The following is a 22,649-nucleotide window of genomic DNA, read 5'->3' as shown; positions in this document are numbered from 1 at the left end:
GACTCAAGTATTAATTTTGACAGGTGCACCTGCATTTATTTTCAGCAAACAATGCCAAGATATTCTATCCAACCAAATAAAAGAAAGCAAATACTTTAATTTTAGGTCACTGAGCAGGTGTCTCATATTTAGGCAAAACCTGTTTGTTAAACATATGCCCCACTGAAAGTTGTAAGAATGGATGAATTAATATAAAATAATGACTTTAAATGACTGACAGTAAACTGTGTTTCTGTTAACGTATCTGTACAGGTTGCACTCCCCCTGGCCCCCACCAAATGACATCATTTGCCCTCCTTCCTTCAGCAGCAATACTGGGTACCCATTTTCCTATATGTTTGGCAACTTTCCTTTTCAGTCTTTTTCAATCTTTTCCAACCCAATAGTTGAAAAGTTTTGTCTTCATTTGCATTTACATGATTTTTAAGGTTGAAAAATCTTCCAAGTATTGATACTTATTGACTACTTATTTCCTTTGAGAATTGCCCATTTTCCTATTGGTATTTAACCTGTTACTGGATTTTAGAGCTTTATGACTAAAAATACTATGTTTTATATATGTTGCAGATATTTTTCAGTCTGTGTTGTCCCTTTGGCTTATTTTTAAAAAAATTTTATCTTAAAAAGTTCAGTCTTATGTAGTGATCTACTGATTTTTTTTCCTTTATGGTTTTATCTTTGTTTATATGTATAATACAGCTGCTGCTAAGCCGCTAAGTCACTTCAGTCGTGTCTGACTCTGTGCGACCCCAAAGACAGTAGCCCACCAGGCTCCCCCGTCCCTGGGATTCTCCAGGCAAGAGTACTGGAGTGGGTTGCCATTTCCTTCTCCAATGCAGGAAAGTGAAAAGTAAAAGTGAAGTCGCTCAGTCGTGTCTGACTCTTAGCGAACCCATGGACTGCAGCCTACCAGGCTCCTCCACCCATGGGATTTTCCAGGCAAGAATACTGGAGTGGGGTGCCATTGTCTTCTCCGTGCATAATACAGGCATAACTCATAGATTCTGCAAGCCCAGTTCCAGATCACTACAATAAAGCAAATTTCACCACAAAGTCACACCAATTTACTTTACAGCGAATATAAAAGTTCCATTTGCAGTATACTATAAGTCTATTAACTGTACAACAGTATTATATCTTAAAAAACAATGTAGACACCTTAATTTAAAAATAACGGTATTCGGAAAATGGCATCAATATTGCTCGATACAGGATGGCCACAAACGTTTGTAAAAAATGCAGTATCTGCAAAATGCAATAAAGTACTATAAGAGGAGTATGCCTATAGGGGTTTAGACACACTAACATCAGTTATTCATTCATAAATCCTTTTTAGTTTCTATTTTTGTCATTTAATTTTATTTACTTTGAATCTATCCTGTCATAAAGTAGGAATATTTACCACCACCACCCCTCCACCCCCTGGGCTTTCCAGGTGGTGCTAGTGGTAAAGAATCCCCGACCCCCCCGTCAATGCAGGGGATGTAAAGAGACATGCGTTCGATCCCTGGGTTGAGAAGATCCCCTGAAGGAGGGCAAGGAAACCACTCCGGTATTCTTGCCTGAAGAATCCTTTGACAGAGGAGTCTGATGGGCTACAGTCCATATGTTGCACAGTCAGACACAACTGAAGTGACTTAGTACGTATGTACCCGTGCTCCAGCTCTCTCCCCAGTGGAGTTAGCTAGTTTCTTCAAGATCATTTACTGAATATTTTCTCTACATTTTATTTGATATGCTATCTTTGTCACAGGCTATATTTTTATACCATATATCCTTTGTTCCAAAATATTTATCTTTTAGAATTTAAAGTTTCTGCCATTGGTACTCATCAGTCACTGAAGAGAACGTGTATCATAGTTGGCATGGCCTTTGTATGTGAGAATTTAGACAGATAATATTTCAAGAGGATGACCATCTGCATTACTGGGACCTTGTGTAGCTGAATTTCAATTTTACTTGGGTCTGTTACTAACTCTTAAATTCTTCACAAGAGTACACACCAAAATTCAGCCTTTGAAGAAAATACTGTATATTTTGCCTACCTGCCAGAAGATATTGTAGATATCTCAAAATTAGATCATGTACTTTTTTAAGCTATGCATGCATGCACGCAAAATAGCTTCAGTCATGTCTGGCCCTGTGCGACCCCATAGATCGCAGCCCACCATGCTCCTCTGTCCCTGGGATTCTCCAGGGAAGAATACTGGAGTGGGTGGCCATTTCCTTCTCCAATGCATGCATGCATGCTAAGTCGCCTCAGTCATGTCCGACCCTGTGCGACACCATGGACGGCAGCCCACCAGGTTCCTCTGTCCACAGGATTCTCTAGCCAAGAATACTGGAGTGAGTTGCCATTTCCTTCTCCATTTCTAAGCTATAAGAGGGTAATCTAGTCAAGGCTATGGTTTTTCCTGTGGTCATGTATGGATGTGAGAGTTGGACTGTGAAGAAGGCTGAGCGTCGAAGAATTGATGCTTTTGAACTGTGGTGATGGAGAAGACTCTTGAGAGTCCCTTGGACTGCAAAGAGATACAACCAGTCCATTCTAAAGGAGATCAGTCCTGAGTGTTCTTTGGAAGGACTGATTCTAAAGCTGAAACTCCAGTACTTTGGCCATCTCATGCGAAGAGCTGACTCACTGGAAAAGACTCTGATGCTGGGAGGGATTGGGGGCAGAAGGAGAAGGGGATGACAGAGGATGAGATGGCTCGATGGCATCACGGACTCAATGGACATGATTTTGGGTGAATTCTGGGAGTTGGTGATAGACAGGGAGGCCTGGAGTGCTGTGATTCATGGGGTCGCAAAGAGTCGGACACGACTGAGTGACTGAACTGAACTGAACTGACTGATGACCAGTTTATGTGTGATAAAGAACTACCCCTTAGCAACAATGGTGAACTGAAATTCTTGTTGACTTTCAATCACCGGTTAAACAGACATTCTGACAGAACAGTAGACTTAGTAACTCCTTCATCCCACCAAAAACTATTATAAACATCACGACTAATGACAAAAATCAGTGAGTTGGGGCTCTCCTAGCATTCTAAGAAACACAAGATTATTTCCCAGGTTTTTGAAATTTTAAGACATTTTGTAAAATCTTTTTCTTTTGGTTGCTTTTCCTAGCACGTAGTAGACCGTCCAAAGCATATACAACCATGTTCTCTTTAAATGCTGCACTACAGGTTTCCTTTCTCGAAGACCTTCCTTCCCTTAAAATCTATTAATGTCCTTCCTGACCATTATTTCCTAAGAGGATATCGCTTCTGACCCTTTTGCTGAGCTGTCCAAGGTTCCCAATGACTACAGGGAGCACTAAATCCAACTTGTTTAACCCAAGCTGTCTTCCTGGTGGTCTCAGCCTGGAGGGCATTACCAGAATTATTGCACCTTCTAAATTAACTAACTAAACATCCTAGGTTAGACAGAAAGGTAATTAAATGAGTTATTTTATTCTACAAATACTTAAAAGCAACCCAGACGATATCCTGTGATTGGTTAAAAATGATTTTTAATGTATTTAAGTGATAATTTCTTCACATGTATATGCATATTATCATGAGGAAAGGTTTAGAAAGAATGGATTTTTTGTTGTTGTTGTTTGTTTTGGCATTTATTTTAAGGGAGTAAATGAGCTTGGGTTTCTTTTTAACAATTTTGTGAAGTAAAGTTACGCTCTGATGAGAGTAGAAAATAAATTTTCAGCATCTATTCACTAACCTAAACAAAGAAACAAAACTTTCATGCTGCCTTTAAAGTTAAACACACCTGACAAGTGATAATGATGCCACAAAAATTCTAGAGTGTTGTGTAAAAGAGCAAAGGCATTTGGGGATGTTGCGAGTTCCACATGACCAGACAGAAAATGCAAGTCATCAGCTAAAGAACAATAAGGATAGCAAATGCTTATGTTTTTATGTGCTAGGCACTATAAACAATTTATATATATTAAATCATAGTATCATACTTGCTTTGCATTAAACAATAAACAAGCTCTATCCAACCATTAAAAACCATCAGATTGTGGCTATTCTCACTTTATGGTTATGGGCACATAACTGGAGATACAGTAACATAAATGTGAGTTCCTAGACTGGTGAACTAATAAAAACAGTCTTTAAGGCCTACATTAGATGCTAACGGTAGATCTATAGAGGTTAATTTTAAAGTGCGTATCTGAAGAAGCCTCAGCCTCTGCAATATCACATAGATTAATATTTTTACAAGTTCATAAACATTAAATTAATATGGGACAATCTACAAAAAAACAAAAACAAAAACAGCTCTTTAAGAGGCATCCAGTCTTTTATAGACTTCTTCAATGAAGGTGAACATGTGCTTCATCTGGGATGAATTATGGAGAACTTCCAAGTCCTTCAGAAGACTGTTTTGATTTGGAATTAGCGTCAGAATTTCTCCCTGTGGGCATGATAGAATAATTCATTTTTTAAATTTTATTTTTTTTATTGATATGTAACTGACATGAACATTATTCATGAATATGTATTCATGAATACAATATGAATACATGAACATGTATTCAGGCATACAACATAATGATTTGATATTTGTATACACTGCAAATGATCACCACAGTTAAGTCTAGTTAACATCTATCACCAAACATGTTACAAATTTTTTTTTCCTTGTGATGAGAACTTTTAGATCTACTTTCTTAGCAACTTCCAAATATACAATACAGTATTAACTCTAGTCACCAGCTTATACATTACCTCCCCATTACTTATTTATAAGTAACTGGAAGTGTGTACCTTTTGACTTTACCCATGTAATTAGTTTTTAACCTTTCACTATGAAAAATGTTATATGTATTGATATGTTATTTAGAGAGAATGATATAATAATAATCTTATATAGTCACTCAACTGCAATCATCAACTAATTGCCATTCTTCTTTTAAATCTATATTATTCTGTTTCCTCTCTGCCCATTCCCATTCCTCTCACCCTACGTAGATTTTAGATAGGAAAATTTTTGTTACTTTTTGAGAAAACATACAGACTTTCTACTAGGGTAAACAATGACACTACAGTATCTATTGGGGTCCTTTGAAAAAAGATAAGTTATCAGTGTGCGGCCTACTACAAATAGGACATAGTATACTATTTTAGGAAAGGTTACATGCAATTATTAGAAGCATAAACAAAGCAACTGTCAGAATTTACTTCCAGAAATCTACCCTACAGCCATTGACTATACAAACGTGTAATAATGCATATACAAAGGTGTACATAGCATTACCTGTACTAGAAAAATTATTTATTTCCAAAATCTCCACAAATTATATTATGGCACATCTATATAATGGGATGTTATACAGCAACTGACAAGCATGAGATGTTCAAACTATACCATCATATGAGAAACATAATTTTCCCTTACAGTGTATATCATAGATTTCATTTGTTTAAAAGAAGTAGCATATAATGTTTTTACATATATGAAATTTATAACTGGTGATGCAATTAATATGGTAAACTGTAAGTACTTACCTGAAGGATGGGTGCTCTGAGACTCTTTTGAGAAAGTTCAGGAAGAGAGAGTACCCCATTATCTATTTGAAACATCTAAAGTAGAAAAATAAAGCTATAGATTATTTTGTAAAGCTAGACTGTTTCAAAAAGTTGATTTCTCTTATTACACTCAAAAGCTGTCTGGGTAAAATCTAATAATGAAAAATTATATCCATATTCTAGTAATAACTGTTTTTATTTTTTTTGGAACAATTACCTGTTTTATCTTCTTTTCTTCTTCTTCTACCTCACTTGTCAGAACATGAACTTTGTTCTTTAGGCTGTGAATATCCCCAGTCATTGATTCTATGGTCGCTACCATTTTATCTATTTCTTCCTGCATCAGAAAGAGAAAGCTAATCTTTTAAATTAAATATACTATTAAGTGAAACCCAAACATTTTTAAAAACATCTTACATATTGAAACACTTCTGGAAGAAACTGGTAATTTTCATTTTTCTTTCAAAAAAGTCTCCCTAGAGATTGATTTACCAATGGAACAAAGATGTACATGAACCTTTCCTCAAAAACTTACTAAAGCTGCTGGTATCAGAGATCCTGGAAGACCTATGTGAATTTAGCAGAACCCAAGGATTCACAGCAGCAGGTATAGCAGCATTCCTTAAGCAGTATGTAATAGCAGAGAAACTCTAATTTAGGAACATCTGAGTGCTATTTTCATTTGCCAAAAGAAGAAGTGCTGAACATTAGGGCAAAGATAATAACAGAAAATGAGTGGCAGTTTCTCACATAGAAAGAACATAAAACGTACTGAGGAAAGCAAAAGAGAAAATAAGTGAATGAAATAAATACGGGAATACCAGGGGTGTACTGACTGCAGGCCACATATGGAGTTAGCCAGCTTCTGGGTTTCTAAATGGTATTAAATACTGCATTGCTTTCAAATCTAGTCCTAGCAACAGCAAAGGACAGGGCAGCCTCTGGGGATCAGGGAACAAGTAAAGAAGCCACACAGAAGCCACACGAAAGTAATGAAGTAATAACTCTGAAATCCTGATGAGCAATATGGTTGGTATTTACATTTAACATCATTTTCCAAATACTGAAAGCAGAGCTGTTACTGTCAATTATAGTAATCTTCCTTAACAAATATATTATGGCTTCTAGAAACCATTAGAAAGGGTACCTGCAGAGGTCTGCAACTGCTCATGGGCTGTTTTTGATTGGTTCAAGAGCTATGAATGATTTTTACATTTCTAAAAGATGTTAAAAAAAAACAAAAAAGATCGTGCAATGAAAACCAATGTGACTTATACAGAGCAAGATGTTTATCATCTGACCCTTCAGAAAGGTGCTGATTCCTGAGTACCCAAAACCCTAGGTCTGTGAGCTCAATTTACTAGGCCAAACAAGGTCACAGGATCTGACACAAAACATGGAGAACAATGTATTATATAACTGAAATCTGTATTATATAACTGAAAGTAGAACTTAAATGTCCTTACCAAAAAAAACAAAACAGTGAGGTGACAGATGCATTAATTAATAAGATGGGGGAAATCCTTTCACAATGTATATATATATTAAATCACCATGATGTACACTTTAGATATCTTACCATTTTGCTACTTATATCTCAAACAAAGCTGAAATTAAAAAAAAAAAAGCCATATTATGCTGCCCAACTGTTCATTAAGTGGGGGAGCTAGTGACAGTACTGAAATATACTCTTGCAAAGTAACACTGTAATGAAAGTTAAATATAATCTCACACTATGAAGAAAGTGAGAAAACCACTAAAAAATACCACTCTATAAATTTACAGTAGTCATGTATGGATGTGAAAGTGGGCAATAAAGAAGGCAGAGCTTTTGAACTGTGGTGTTGGAGAAGACTCTTGAAAGTCCCTTGGAAAGCAAGGAGATCAAACGAAATCAACCCTGAATACTCTTTGGAAGGACTGATGCTGAAACTGAAGCTCCAGTATTTGGCTGTCTGACGCAAACAGCTGACTCACTGGAAAAGACTGTGGTGCTGGGAAAGACTGAAGGCAGAAGGAGAGGAATGAGATGGTTGATGGTATCACCGGGCAAATTCCGGGAGATGGTGAGGGACAGGGAAGCCTGGCGTGCTACAGTCCATGAGGTCTCTAAGAGTCAGACATGACTTGGCGACTGAACAACAACAACGTAAATTTACAGTATATATAAATTTACAAAATATATTAAGTTTACAATATATTTACAGTATATAAATTACAAATTTATAAATCTGTAATTTATAGATCTACAAGTAGATCTGCTGCTTAAAAATAAACCCTTCCATTTTTATTCTCAATCACATGGAAAAGCTGGAATGACCTATTTGTGAATGCTGACTCATTGGGGATGCAACCCCTGTTTAAACTACCACCACCTTGTAACAGATTAACAGACTTATTACTTTACAAAGTTGAACTGCTGACAAAGACCAGATCTACAATCTACTTCAAAACAGCAAAGGGATATATGGTCCAATCTGTTTTAGTTTTAGTAATTATTTAATAAGCCCCTTAAGATTGCTTTTCTTAATTGCTAAAGTATCCACTAATTAAAAGCCTGTTGTTTATCCTAACAGCAAATATTATCTCTCACTACCTTCCACAGGATAAAGATAAAAAATCACATGCCCTAAAGTTGGACTAATAGGACTGCATCACAGCTGTGAGCAGTTTGTCTAAGGTTCAGCTAAAAGTGCCAATATTTCTCTTTTTCACATTTATAAAACATGAAATATAGTGCAAGCCTCTTTAAGTCATTAATGGCTATAACTGAAAAGTGCTTAGAACAGTGACTAGAAGAACACAGAAGGCTCTTCTTACATGTTATCTATAATGATTATAAAAATAATGATGATGATTGTGTTCTTCTTGTCAATAAATAGCACTGAAGGACAGAAAAACTCATGTTTTGAAATTCTATAGCATTTAGTGATGAATTCCTATAACTTGCTAATCAAAAATAAGACAGTTCACTATATTTAAAGTCTGATAAAAAAAATAAGGCTGCTACTTAATTACAAATATATTAGACATAGTCTTAACTTTAGAGGACCAAAATTGAAAGGTTTTGCTTTGATTAAAAAAAAAAAAAGTTAATAAAAAACCTTGTCCAAGATGTAGTACTAGTTACTAGAAGAATTACATAATTTTTAAAACTTTAAATTAAATCTCTTCCCCTTTCCCCTAATAATGAATTCCCTTTTCAAACTTCATACCTGCAATGATGCCAGACCTTCCTCATTAGCTCTGTGCTGTGCCCTTTCCATTTTCAGTAGACTTGACACACGAGATAAATCTTGCAGCTTTTTGGGAGGGACTTTCAGGGTTTCACACAGTTGCAGCAATCTTTGGGACAGAATAAAAACATAACTGCTTATTTTTGAGTACCATTAGTATTGTTTCTGATTTAAAATACTGTAGTCCCCTTTTTCTTTCCCTCATATTTCTAAAGGCTGAAATATTCTTTTATTAACAGCAGCTAATCTTAGCAGTAAGCCCCCCCCCACCCCACCAAAAGCCCTGACAAATCCTCATTAAGTCTTTTGATTGATTAACATTTACCACAAATCATGGGGTACCTAGGTTGCTTTATAAAAGGAAAAGTTTCTATTTTACACATTTAACAATTGATTATTTATACACAGTTTAAAATATACTAAAAATTTCCTTGTATCTTCTGAATATGTTTCCTGGACTATTACAGTACATAAGTCTATCATTTAATGTGAATTTCTGGTAAGAGATGAAACATTATTCTGTTAGTCTTAACTATGACTCTGAACTTTAAATCTCAGTTGTTTCACAGAATGTGACCAATAAAAGAGAATGCCTGTATTAGTTACTCTAGTGATTTTTTCCTAACTAAAAAAAAATCCCCTTCAAATCTTATGACTAACCTCACTTCCAGCAGACAGCAATACAGCTTTCCCAGGTTTGATTCTTGAGTTCCATGAGGAAGAAATCAAGAAGCAAAATCTAAATTTGGTTCCTTCTGTCTAGTAACAGTGTATCTGGATCCTAAAAAAAATCCTACTACTTGAGATTTGCAGGCAATTAGAAGAATAGTGGAACCCAAGATTTGTCTTCCAGGTATCTTACTCAAAATATTAATTTTTATAAAGAAAAAAGTAGGTTGTTTAAACTCTATCAATCATACTTTTCACTAAACTGTCAGGATAAACTTCAGCTATTCCCCAAATCATCATTAGCCCATAAGAACAAAACCTGTCTGAATGTTTGGTTTAAGTAAAATAAAGATTCCCTTTATAAACAGTTTTTTTCTAAAACTTTATCAAACCTGTTTTGCATAAAGGTCATTTACCATTCCAAATGTTCTAAATTTGTAGGTTATTCTACAAAATCTTATTAAACTAAAAATATAACCAGTGTTTATCATGTTACAATATACCTATCATAATACTATGTCAACAACATCTAAGCACCATTTACAACATTGTATATCTATAAGTCAGAATTCCCCAAAATATGTTCCTTTAGAAAGTGTAGTGGCTAATTTTTATTGACTAGCAACTCTATTGTTTCATGACAAGGAAAAGCATATATGATTCAATCTATATCAATCATAACAGCTCTTGTCACAAAATCAGTACAAGAAGCAAATCACCCAAGCCAATCAGAATCCATCACCCAGAATATTCTAACTGAAGCTAAGAGGCTAAGAGCTTTCTTTTGCCTCTTTCTAAACAGGAAGATATCTATATATACAGTTCTAATCTACTGAGGACAACTTGTCTAAAAGAATGAAGACAACATGCAGACAGAAGCAGAGACGAGACTAATTACAAAATAAAGAGTTCCTGTGGTAAACACTAACTTGGAAGATGCTAGGTTGGGAAGATCTCTGGAGAAGGAAATGGCAACCCACTCCAGAATTCCATGCAGCAGCAGCTTAGGGTAGAATACATATTCCCAAACCATTCATCTTCTTAAAATGACAACAACAAAAGAATGAAAACCCCAAATAAAAAACTTTTATATTCCATAAATATCTGTTTTGGTAACACAAGAACAGACTGGATTTTAACCAATTATGTTTCAACTGTTTTTTTTAATTGTGTGACTATATTACCTTTTCTTTAGGAAATTCAGATGATATTGAATTTGTTTATTTTCTCTAATACTGTTACTCAGAATTGATCTAGAAAAGAAAAAATAGGGATTGAATAAATATTGGGATTGAATAAATATTAGTTTGAAAATTACTAATATAATCTGTTTACTTTTTCTAATTTCTTTCAAGTGCCCCTTCTTACTAACCAGGCAGAAGCAATCACTTTATTTTATGTCAAGGGCATTTAAAGCAGAGGAATAATCTAAGTGAACTAAGATGGACTGGAACGGGTGAATTTAACTCATGACCATTATATCTACTACCGTGAGCAGGAATCCCTTAGAAGAAATGGAGTAGCCATCATAGTCAACAAAAGAGTCCGAAATGTAGTACTTGGATGCAATCTCAAAAATGACAAAATGATCTCTTCGTTTCCAAGCAAACCATTCAATATCATGGTAATCCAAGTCTATGCCCCGACCGGTAACGCTGAAGAAGCTGAAGCTGAACGGTTCTATGAAGACCTACAAGACCTTCTAGACCTAACATCCCCCAAAAAACGTCCTTTTCATTATAGGGGACTGGAATGCAAAAGTAGGAAGTCAAGATACACCTGGAGTAATAGGCATATCTGGCCTGGGAGTACAGAATGAAGCAGGGCAAAGGCTAATAGAGTTTTGCCAGGAGAATGCACTGGTCATAACAAACACCCTCTTCCAACAACACAAGAGAAGACACTACACATAGACATTACCAGATGGGCAACACCGAAATCAGATTGATTACATTCTTTGTAGCCAAAGATGGAGAAGCTCTATATAGTCAGCAAAAACAAGACCGGGAGCTGACCGTGGCTTGGATCATGAATTCATTATTGCCAAATTCAGAGTTAAATTGAAGAAAGTAGGGAAAACCACTAGACCATTCAGGTATGGTCTAAATCAAATCTCTTATGATTATATAGTAGAAGTGAGAAATAGATTTAAGGGACTAGATCTGATAGAGTGCCTGATGAACTATGGACAGAGGTTTGTGACATTGTACAGGAGACAGTGATCAAGACCATCCTCAAGAAAAAGAAATGCAAAAAAGCAAAATGGCTGTCTCAGGAGGCCTACGAATAGCTGTGAAAAGAAGGGAAGTGAAAAGCAAAGGAGAAAAGGAAAGATATACCCATTTGAATGCAGAGTTCCAAAGAATAGCAAGGAGAGATAAGAAAGCTTTCCTCAAGTGATCAAAGCAAAGAAATAGAGGAAAATAATAGAATGGGAAAGACTAGAGATCTCTTCAACAAAATTAGAGATACCAAGGGAACATTTCATGCAAAGATGGGCTCGATAAAGACAGAAATGGTATGGACCTAACAGAAGCAGAAGATATTAAGAAGAGGTATCAAGAATACACAGAAGAACTATACAAAAAAGATCTTCACAACCAAGATAATCACGATGGTGTGATCACTCACCCGGAGCCAGACATCCTGGAATGAGAAGTCAAGTGGGCCTTAGGAAGCATCATTACAAACAAAGCTAGTGGAGGTGATGGAATTCCAGTTGAGCTATTTCAAATCCTGAAAGATGATGCTGTGAAAGTGCTGCACTCAATATGCCAGCAAATTTGGAAAACTCAGCAGTGGCCACAGGACTGAAAAAGGTCAGTTTTCATTCTAATCCCAAAGAAAGGCAATGCCAAAGAATGCTCAAACTACCTCACACTTGCACTCATCTCACATGCTATTAAAGTAATGCTTCAAATTCTCCAAGCTAGGCTTCAGCAATATGTGAACCGTGAACTTCAGATGTTCAAGCTGTTTTTAGACAAGGCCAAGGAACCAGAGATCAAATTGCCAACATCCCCTGGATCATGGAAAAAGCAAGAGAGTTCCAGAAAAACATCTATTTCTGCTTTATTGACTATGCCAAAGCCTTTGACTGTGTCGATCACAATAAACTGTGGAAACTTCTGAAACAGATGGGAATACCAGACCACCTGATCTGCCTCTTGAGAAATCTGTATGCAGGTCAGGAAGCAACAGTTACAACTGGACATGGAACAACAGACTGGTTCCAAATAGGAAAAGGAGTACATCAAGGCTGTATATTGTCACCCTGCTTATTTAACTTATATGTAGAGTAAATCATCAGAAACACTGGGCTGGAGGAAGCACAAGCTATAATTAAGGTTGCCAGGAGAAATATCAATAACCTAAGATATGCAGATAACACCACCCTTATGGCAAAAAGTGAAAAAGAACTAAAGAGCCTCTTGAGGAAAATGAAAGAGGAGAGTGAAAAAGTTGGCTCAAAGCTCAACATTCAGAAAACTAAGATCATGGCATCCAGTCCCATCACTTCATGGCAAATAGTTGGGAGACAGTGGAAAAAGTGGCTGACTTTATTTTTCTGGGCTTCAAAATCACTGCAGATGGTGACTGCAGCCATGAAATTAAAGGATGCTTACTCCTTGGAAGGAAAGTTATGACCAACCTAGATAGCATATTGAAAAGTAGAGACATTGCTTTGCCTACAAAGGTCCATCTAGTCAAGGCTACGGTTTTTCCAGTGATCGTGTATGGATGTGAGAATTGGACTATAAAGAAAGCTAAGCGCCGAAGAATCGATGCTTTTGAACTGTGGTGTTGGAGAAGACTCTTGAGAGTCCCTTGGACTGCAAGGAGATCCAACTAGTCCATCCTAAAGGAGATCAGTCCTGGGTGTTCATTGGAAGGGCTGATGTTGAAGCTGAAACTCCAATACTTTGACCACCTGATATGAAGAGCTGACTCATTTGAAAAAACCGTGATGCTGGGAAGGATTGAGGGCAGGAGGAGAAGGGGATGACAGAAAATGAGATGGCTGGATGGCATCACCAACTCGATGGACATGGGTTTGGGTGAACTCTGGGAGCTGGTGATGGACAGGGAGGCCTGGTGTGCTACAGTTCATGGGGTTGCAAAGAGTCATACACGACTGAGCAACTGAACTGAATTGAATAATCTAAGTTCTTTTTATCACATTATATCATTGTAACTAATTTATATGCCTCTTCTCATGGATTTCAGTGCCTTGATGCCCGAGTCTTATCTCTGTATTCCTGCTAGCACTGCTTCCATATAAAGTTCAATTTGAGCAAACTTCTTCCTGAAGTATCCCTTTTGACAGAAAAAAGTTTTAAGTTTACAGACAGCAGATTAGGCCATGTAGATTTCATTTTTATTTCAGCGATAAAATTCCAAGTTTCTGACATTAATAAAGGCTTTTTTTAACTGAAGGCTAAGGCCATCAAAAGACATTAAAAAAACCTTCTCGCGAAAGAGAAAAACACCGTATCACCATAAAGTAGACAACAATATTTAAAAGGATACTGTTTGTAGGAAACATAAGTAGAAATGAAAACAGTGAAATGGAAAATATTTCATACTCACATTACTACAGATTCCATCATAGTTTGCAAATGCTCTCTGCTACTCTTCGAAAGAGGCTGCCAGGTTTGTCTCTTGTTGGATGCTATCTTTACCTGTTTTAGAGTAGTATGCTTTGTTTGTCTTGTCACTGGTCAAAGAAGAGACTGTGGTTAATCTAGAAATGTGTATATTTTTATTTATAAAGTTATTCAAGGACAAGTTTATCTAAAAAGAGCCAATGGAATTGTGAGAACCACAATACTATAAAGCTGTATTAGCTGTTTAATTTCTTTTTTTACTGCATAGTCATAAAATGCCAGGTGTTGAATATGTTGTTATTGTGTTAACTTAAATACTATTAGCTGATACTGCAGACAGAAATGCCAAGACAATTTTAAATGAAGAACCAAGCTGCAATTATTAGGATTCAGCATAAAAGTCTGGTTCTCAGAAATGACCTGAATTAAAGGACTTATTCGGAGAAGGCAATGGCACCCCACTCCAGTACTCTTGCCTGGAGAATCCCATGGATGGAGGAGCCTGGTAGGCGGCAGTCCATGGGGTCGCATAGAGTCGGACACAACTGAGTGACTTCACTTTCACTTTTCCCTTTCATGCATTGGAGAAGGAAATGGCAACCCACTCCAGTGTTCTTGCCTGGAGAATCCCAGGGACGGGGAAGCCTGGTGGGCTGCTGTCTATGGGTCGCACAGAGTCAGACACGACTAAAGTGACTTAGCAGCAGTAGCAGCAAAGGACTTATTGAGAAGACTAGGAAAACGCTTTTTGTCATATGTTGGATGGCAACTGGAACAAAGGAAATTAACTAAACCAAGAACAGATACTGAGTGTCTGGTAGGTTACTGACATTGTTCTGCTTGTAATAAATAAACAAAAGAGATACACTATTGGCTTACATGAAAATTCACTTTGGAGAGAAGGGAGATTAAATAATTACAGTTACAGGTATGCAAAGCATTACAAAAGAAAAAACACTGTTCATTATGTAAGTACAAAACCAGAGGACCTAACCTGTTCCTGGGTGAGGAGGTAGAAAATTCTTCCATGATGAAGTGATATTTAAGTAAAGATGTTCACTCCAAACTAATTTACTCTAGACAAACTTAGCTCCAATCTAATCTAAACAGTGGTAGCAGAACAGGGTATTTGTCTCAAAGAGAAATCAGTAGGTGTGTCTCTATATCACAAATCAGAGTAAGTCAGACTGTTGTATACTTTGAATTTCTCTAGTTCCTTTCAATTTAGAAACCCACACAGTATTTTGCTAGTGGTGGCAAGTAAAATTTTAGCTGACCTAGGTATCTGACTAACCAGCACTACGTATTCTTGCAAAAATGAGAATGCTACCATTTATTACTATGTTTCGCTTATGCAGAATTCATAAGCAAGATGCTGAGAACTTTTTCATAAATAGGTATAGCTTGAGAAAGATATGGTGAAACAAAACATAGAAAAGAAATACCTTCAGAAGAGAGATGTTTTGGATGATTTTTATTTTTTTTCACTGTGTTTCTAACCTAGAGAGAAAAACACACAAACATGCACGCACAATTAAGCACTAGATAAAAAGATACTGCTTTTGCAATAGATTTGTCATGCATGTTGGAGGGAATTCATACACCTTCTGGAAAGATGAAAAAAAGTATATTGCTATTTCTACAGCAAAAGGTGTGCATTTATCACAAGTGGAGGATATACTAAAGCAACTTCTGAACAATGGTGATAATGTATAACAGAATTTCATATGGTGCTAAAGAATGTTTTAAAGAAATCATTACTTATTTTGCCTGGGAAATAGTGTTAAATACGTTTCCTGCAAAACAGAAAAATATAGGCATTACCTAATACAGAGAAAAAAATGCTGATTATTTCTTTTATAAGAGAGGGACAAAATTATGGCAGGAAGAAGCTAATTCCTCTCTGACTAATTTTTCTCTATGTTAATAAAAATCTCTTCCACCTACTGACAGATTCTCTTGTCTTTTAATATATGAATGCCATATTCACTTTATTACACTTTATTACCAGTATTCCCATTTGAACACCTTAGCGATGTCCCATAGCATCTTCCCCAAAGAATTTTCTGATTAATATTTTAGAAAAGAAGTAAAAAATCTTTATCTGCAAGTTTTTATAAATCATGTTGCAGCAGCTCCCACATAACCATATATATGGAATTTGTAGTATAATATATATAGTATATATATAATTTGTAGTAAAGCTGACCTTTAGTCTTCACATTCTCCTTTATACAGAACAGATGATATTTTTACCAGAGTCCTGAATGATAAACTCTTTGAATAAGTCCTGAATGATTACCTTTTTCCCTGGTAATTCTGCTTCTTCATCATCAGTTTTTCTTTTTGGATTTCTTTTTAACTGTTGAGACTTTTTCTTGGAATTATTTGCTTTGCTAGACATCTTGATTTAAACAGAACAAATGTAACAGTTTTTCAAATCTGTAAAGATGAAAAGGACACAGAAAAATGCTTAAGACTTGTTTTATTACAAATATTTTGTTAAAAGGACTACCTATAAATGTTCCAAGTTTGCCTTTAAAAAATCAGAATGAAAGTTTTGGGATAGTATTGTGTGTTTTTAAAGCATTTAAACATATTTTAAAATAAATAATGCTGGTTCTCATTAAAGATGTCTAATTCAATTTCATTAAAAAATTTCTGCCATTTGTATGGCCTTAAAAAGTCATATAAAACCACTTTCACATTTCTTTATACTCCCCCATACAATAATGTTATCTCCATGCTGAAATCCAAGAAAAGGGAAATATAAAGTGCTGAATTGTTTTTTTCTGGTCACAGATTATGTCAACTCAGAGTAACATTTAGGTCTTACTTTAGGCTTAACGGATTCATCATTCTACGTGACTCAGCACACACACAGACAGATTTTTGCCAAAGATGGGAGGAGGTAACTTGTAGGATTATACCATGAGTCTACACTGTAGAAATTCATGTGGTAAATTCCCTCTTAAGGATTTAGGCTATAATTCTTGCTAGGTTGCAAGAATTATAACAAAGATTCTTCACACCAAACTCATCTCTGCTAAAAGAAACAGAAGAATAAAATACTCATTTCTGCATTAGACCATAAGGAGTAGACAGTTTAGAGTTAGGTACAGTATGTGGACATGCACACACATCCCCCCCCCAAATATGTGCGGTATGTACATTACACACACACACACACACAATTAGATATATAAATAAATCAGTCACAATTTCTTTTCTAAAAATTCAAAGTTAATTACATTAACACAGTTATATATGCAGATTTAGAGACAGACAAAGAAGGTACTCTGAATAAATCTATTCCCTCAAATTTTAAAAGGAAAAGTTCAAGCTTTCCCCCCACCCTCAAAATGGTGGGAAAGAATCAACTGAAAGATCATGAACTATACTTAGGGACTACATATCAAATCAGTTACAAAATACAGTTCTTCAGTTGCTCAGTCGTGTCTGACTCTTTGCGACCCCATGGACTGCAGAACGCCAGGCTTCCCTGTCCTTCACCATCTCCCGGAGCTTGCTGAAACTCATGTCCATTGAGTTGGTGATGCCATCCAAGCATCTAGTCCTCTGCTGTGCCCTTCTCCTTCTACCTTCAATCTTTCCCAGTATCAGGTCTTATACAATGAGTCAGCTCTTTGCATCAAGTGATCAAAGTATCAGAGCTTCAGACTCAGCATCAGTCTCTCCAATGAATATTCAGGATTGATTTCCTTTAGGATTGACTGGTTTGATCTCCCTGCAGTCCAAGGGACTCTCAAGAGTCTTCTACAACACCACAGTTCAAAAGCATCAACACTTCAGTGCTCAGCCTTCTTTATGGTCCAACTCTCACATTCACAAAACACAGTGGAAGCTAAAATACACTTTACTCTGCTCTTGAACAATGTGGTACCTTATACTATACCAGTCTCCTCTGCTTCATTCTTGAAATGTCTAATTCTCTTAACTGAACACTCATGCCCTTTACTTCCCCTACTTGGAAACCAATCTATATTTGCTCCAGGACCTCTCCTGGAAGGGCTGCCATGTACAGGAGTTCAGGCTGTTCACTAGAGAAAAGCATCCAGGTGAAGGAACCATTGAGGGCAAAGATTTACTCCTCATTCCATTCCATTCAGGAGACTAAAAATGGTACAAATTCCTTCTCACTCCTGTTATTGAGAGGTGTAGTCTATGTCTCCTTGTCTTAAATCTCATAGACCCTGCAGTAGTTTAAGTGGTAGAATATGGTGGAAATGATGCTGTACCAGTTTCCCGGCCAAACATGAACAGATTAGTAGCTGCCACTACCCCTTGCTTGGAATATTTGCTCTTGAAACCCAGCTAACACTCTATGAGGAAAGTCAACATAGAGAGGAACTGAGGACCTAGCCAAAAGCCCCAGCTAAATTTCCAACCAATAGCTAGCATCAACTTGCCAGCCTCGTGCATGTACCTGAGCCAACAGGCTGCAGCTGATACTGCATGGAAAAGTAAAAAATCAACCCTACTAGCTGTTTCCAATTCTAAATTCAGTAAGAAAATAAGTGATTTCTTTTTAAAAAAAATAAAAACCCTTAAATAATACCCACCTCATAATACCCAAACTCTTTACCATGACATTTGCAGTCCTCAACAACCTAGCCTTGCCAAGCTTTCCATACTTCTCTCCCACGACTCCTCAAATGAATCTCCCTCTCCAGCTAGACTTGATTTTCTGAACACACTGTGAATAATGCACTAGTTCTACCTGAGCTCCACTCTCTTGTCTGTGCCCACCCTCCTCTCAGACTGTGGGCCATCTGCTTCTGAAAACCTTCCTAACCACTTTCCCTCATTGCTCTCTAAAAGTCTGTAGGCTCTTATGGTCTCTCTCATTTGGCACTTATTTATAGTTTGGTTTTGTTAATCATTTTTCTTGATATTCTTTATTCAATAACATGTAATTCAGTGCTACAGTCCTTTTAAGTACAGAAATTAAAAATGTTTATTTAGAAACTTTTATAGCAACTTGACAACAATTTTAAGAATGTTCGGTCTGGTCAAAAAATAACTGGCTTTATTTTTTTAAAGTTTAATTTTTCTGGTAATTCATTTAAAGAGAGACTTTTTAAGATAAGTTTTAGAGAAACTAAGCAGAATTTGAATATAAAATTTGAATATATCCACCCCACCTTCCCTACTATCTAATCCCTTACCAGAGCGGTGCATTTACTACAATCCATGAACCAACAATGATACATATCACCCCAAATTTATGGCTTACACTGGGGTTCTTCCTTGTATGTTTCATGGATTTGACTAGTAATTTTTTTTTATTGTATTTTACAAAAGTAGCAGTTGTGGTGACGGATTAAAAATTAAAGCAACAATAACAAAAAAATTGGTCATTTACCACAGACCATCTGGAAAGCTCTATTTTCATTGATACATACTTGAAGCAATAAGCCATATAGCAAAGAAACTAAAGAGGTTCCTGATGAGGATAAAAGAGGAGAGTGAAAAAGTTGGTTTGAAACTCAACATACAAAAAACTAAGATCATGGCTTCCAGTCCCATCACTTTATGGCAAACAGAGGGAAAAAAATGGAAGCAGTGACAGATTTTATTTTTTTGGGCTTCAAAATCACTGAGGATGATGTCTCCAGCCACGACATTAAAAGATGCTTGCTCCTTGGAAGAAAAGCTATGATAAACAGCCTATTAAAAAGCAGAGACATCACTTTGCTGACAAAGGTCCATACAGTCAAGCTATGGTTTTTCTGGTAGTCACATATGGATGTGAGAGTTGGACCATAAAAAAGGTTGAGCTCTTTAGAATTGATGCTTTTGAACTGTGGTGTTGGAGAAGACTTTTGAGAGTCCCTTGAACTGCAAGGAGGTCAAACCAGTCAATGCTAAAGAAAATCAACCCCAATATTCATTGGAAGGACTGATGCTGAAGCTAAAGCTCCAGTACTTTGGCCAACTGATGTCAAGAGCTGATTCACTGGAAAAGACCCTGATGCTGGGCAAGACTGAAGGCAAAAGAAGAAGGGGGAGGCAGAGGATGAGACGGCTGGATAGCATCACTGACTCAACAGACACAAATTTGAGCAAACTCCAGGAGACAGTGAAGGACAGGGGAGCCTGGTGTGCTGCAGTCCACGGGGCATCAAAGAATTGGATGGTCACGACTTAGTGACCTAATAACAACCACAAGTGGTAGTAGGCAGAGACAGATATGAAAACAGTTTCCGTGTATAGTCAATTATACACAGTGCAATAAATGTTAGACGAGTGCATATCTCAAACTGGTGTGTGCATGGGGGGATATACAGTACTCAGAGAAAAAAAATAGTATATGAATTACACTTTGAAATATTTAGCCAGAAGAAAGGGAAGTAAAGTAGCTGAGAGGAAAAAAGGCCCATTGGCAGGTCAAAAGAAGTCAGTCTGTTCAGGGAAAATTCAGAGAGGCTTTGACATGTGCAGAGGCAACGGGCAGAAGAAAGACTCGAACTGTAGTTTGCGGCCAGACTACGTACTGCAGTAAAGAATGTATTCTTTACCCTGTAGGAAACAGGGAAGCATTCTAGGTTGTCTTGTTTTTCTTTGTCAGCTTGCTGAAACTCGTGGAAACCACCAACCTAATTCTCTAAGGTACAATAGGTGAACACGACATCTGCCAAAACTTGCAAATACGCAGTGTTTACTTTTTGCAACTGATGCCTCGGGGTAGCGACGCTGCCAACCGCAGTTTCCTTAAGGCGCAAAGGCACTCATCACTAACGCTGCACTTCGCTCCAAGACTGACTGCGGGCAAGAGTAAGGAAGCAGGACGAAGATGAGGATGATTCGGGGAAGGGAGGGTGGAAACATGGGTGGCTTCATTCCCTGTTTGCGAATCAAACAGTACTTTGTTTATCCCTGGCTGCGAAAGGCAAACCTGTTCGGGTCTCCCCCTCTCCTTTTGAAACACCTGAAACTCCTCAAACACAACCCGCCAAGTTTGCCACAAACGTGTTGGCCGCAAAACTTATCTCCCAAACTGGAGCCACCGGCGAGCGAAGCGCTTTGACTACTCACCAAAAACTGATCCTTGAATCCTTTCAGGAGCTGTGCTCAGAGAATTTCGCGCCCAAACCATCCAAACCTGCGGAAGCCCGGAAGTGAGCACATAGAAACCGGAAACGCCTGGGGGGAGCGGCGGGCATCTGTCCACGCCCCCAACGTCATCAGGAGCGCGCCCACGAGAGCGTGACGGGATTGGTTGGAAAGAGGGCGGTCGGCCGACGCCCCCATCCCATCCCATCCCGTTGGCCTTTGCACTTGCTTGGTCCTGGACCCTGCTTTGGGGACTTTTGATTTGCAGAGCTCGGGGTGCCTAGGTCCAGCCGTCTTCTTCCAAGGCTTCGGTCTGAGACAGGCCGACCCGTGAGTAAGACCGTGCACCTTGAGGCACGTCTGCCTTTCAGATCCCTCCATTTTTCAGGCTCCTCCCCACCCTTAGTTGTCCCCGGAGAAAGTTGTCCTTTCTCTCTTCCCAACTCCCAACTTCCTCCTTCTTTACTGCTGAGAAGGGATCCCACGCTGCTCTACCCTCTTCTTAGGTTTAGATGCTCCACTGTCCTCTCTCTTTCAGTGAGGTCCGTGAAAGTTCGGAGGTACTGCAGAAAAGAAGGTGCTTTTAATGTCCCAGAGGCCATATTGCCGTCTTCCCTGGTTACCCAGGAACCCCGGAGTTCCTCTGGGCAGAGAGCGATTATAGGGTTCTAGAGGGATATGCTCTCTCCAGAGCTGCCTCCTTCGAGGCCGCGGTGGTTGTGAGGGTTTTTTTTTTTTTTTTTTTTTTTTTGTGAGAGGTGGCGGAATTGGAAGTTTCTTTCAGTGTACAGATGTAGGTGATGGGGAGAAGTGGAAAGACAGGTCTAAACGTACACGAAAGTGTAAATTGCTAACTTGTTCTCGTTTTTATCTGGAAAGAGAGCAATCTTTTATACGCACCAAACTCTGAGTAATATATTTGTGTGTGTTAAATTTTAAGTCACTTGTTGATTTTTCTCCCAGTATTTTATGTTTAAAGACTTATTTATGCTGATACTAAATTTAATTTGCATGCTCTGTGTTGTCCTCTCTCACCTAAGTTGGCCGAACATTGGAGGCGGCTAGCTGTTAAAGTAGAATCCCGTGTAAACAAATTTGAAAGGGATTTGATTCAGAACTGTATGTAGGTGTTTTACCCGTATTTTTTTGAGGGTGTGGCAGATGTTGCTTCATCATTAGGGCAAATGTTGCTTCACTGTTGCTCTTTCACACATTTTAATCACTTGTAACTTATTATATTTGCTTTGCATATTATTTCTTTGGTTGCTTAAAGTGTCTGTTGATGGATCTTTTGAGAAAATTTCAGAAATCCTGTTTCCATCAGCCAAAGTTGTGTTCTTATCTAAAAATGATGTCTATTTCCAGTCTTTACCAATTTGCCATGCGATTTTCAGGAACTCACCTACATAGGGCTGTTTCCTATCATTTATCCAGGTTTAGGAAAGCCCTACCTGCATTTTGTAAAGCTCTACCTGCAACAGTGTAAAGAGCAATATTGCATAGAAACCTGGAATGTTAGG

The 22,649-nt window shown here is 37.6% G+C and overlaps 2 protein-coding genes across 5 annotated transcripts in view; one reads left to right on the top strand and one right to left on the bottom strand.

Annotated features, from left to right (window-relative positions):
- Window positions 1–1,283: 1,283 nt before the first annotated feature.
- CENPQ (centromere protein Q) lies at window positions 1,284–21,213 on the bottom strand. Of its 2 annotated transcripts, XM_019986332.2 has the most exons (9): window positions 21,112–21,213; window positions 16,355–16,494; window positions 15,498–15,552; window positions 14,036–14,162; window positions 10,630–10,698; window positions 8,756–8,885; window positions 5,758–5,877; window positions 5,520–5,594; window positions 1,284–4,425 (listed from the first exon to the last, which is right to left on the bottom strand). In XM_019986332.2, exons 2-9 carry the CDS (start codon window positions 16,454–16,456, stop codon window positions 4,294–4,296), a joined length of 810 nt encoding a protein of 269 aa, XP_019841891.2. In that variant the 5' UTR covers window positions 16,457–16,494; window positions 21,112–21,213; the 3' UTR covers window positions 1,284–4,293. The 2 variants fall into 2 exon arrangements, with proteins under 2 accessions (XP_019841891.2, XP_070634182.1); XM_070778081.1 differs by lacking the exon at window positions 15,498–15,552 and having other exon boundaries at window positions 14,036–14,127.
- An 89-nt stretch (window positions 21,214–21,302) lies between these two features.
- The window catches only part of MMUT (methylmalonyl-CoA mutase), a 41,295-nt gene continuing 39,948 nt past the window's right edge, over window positions 21,303–22,649 (top strand). The window contains exon 1 of one of the 3 annotated variants that reach the window (XM_019986008.2): window positions 21,303–21,459. The gene's annotated coding sequence lies outside the window, so the exon portion shown is untranslated. Of the gene's footprint in view, window positions 21,484–22,649 lie in introns of all 3 variants that reach the window. The other 2 variants (XM_019986010.2, XM_019986009.2) reach the window with 2 other exon arrangements.

This window comes from Bos indicus, chromosome 23, assembly GCF_029378745.1.
Source record: "Bos indicus isolate NIAB-ARS_2022 breed Sahiwal x Tharparkar chromosome 23, NIAB-ARS_B.indTharparkar_mat_pri_1.0, whole genome shotgun sequence".
Taxonomy (NCBI): Eukaryota; Metazoa; Chordata; class Mammalia; order Artiodactyla; family Bovidae; genus Bos; species Bos indicus.
This window is presented reverse-complemented; position numbering and strand designations above follow the sequence as displayed.

Excerpts from the sequence above, each read along its gene's own strand:
- CENPQ (XM_019986332.2), bottom strand. The coding sequence starts at position 16,456 with ATGTCTAGCAAAGCAAATAATTCCAAGAAAAAGTCTCAACAGTTAAAA. Across the intron at positions 15,553-16,354 it reads CAGAATTACCAGGGAAAAAG|GTTAGAAACACAGTGAAAAA; the intron begins GTAATCATTCAG and ends TTTTCTCTCTAG. Across the intron at positions 4,426-5,519 it reads TCAGAGCACCCATCCTTCAG|GGAGAAATTCTGACGCTAAT; the intron begins GTAAGTACTTAC and ends TCATGCCCACAG.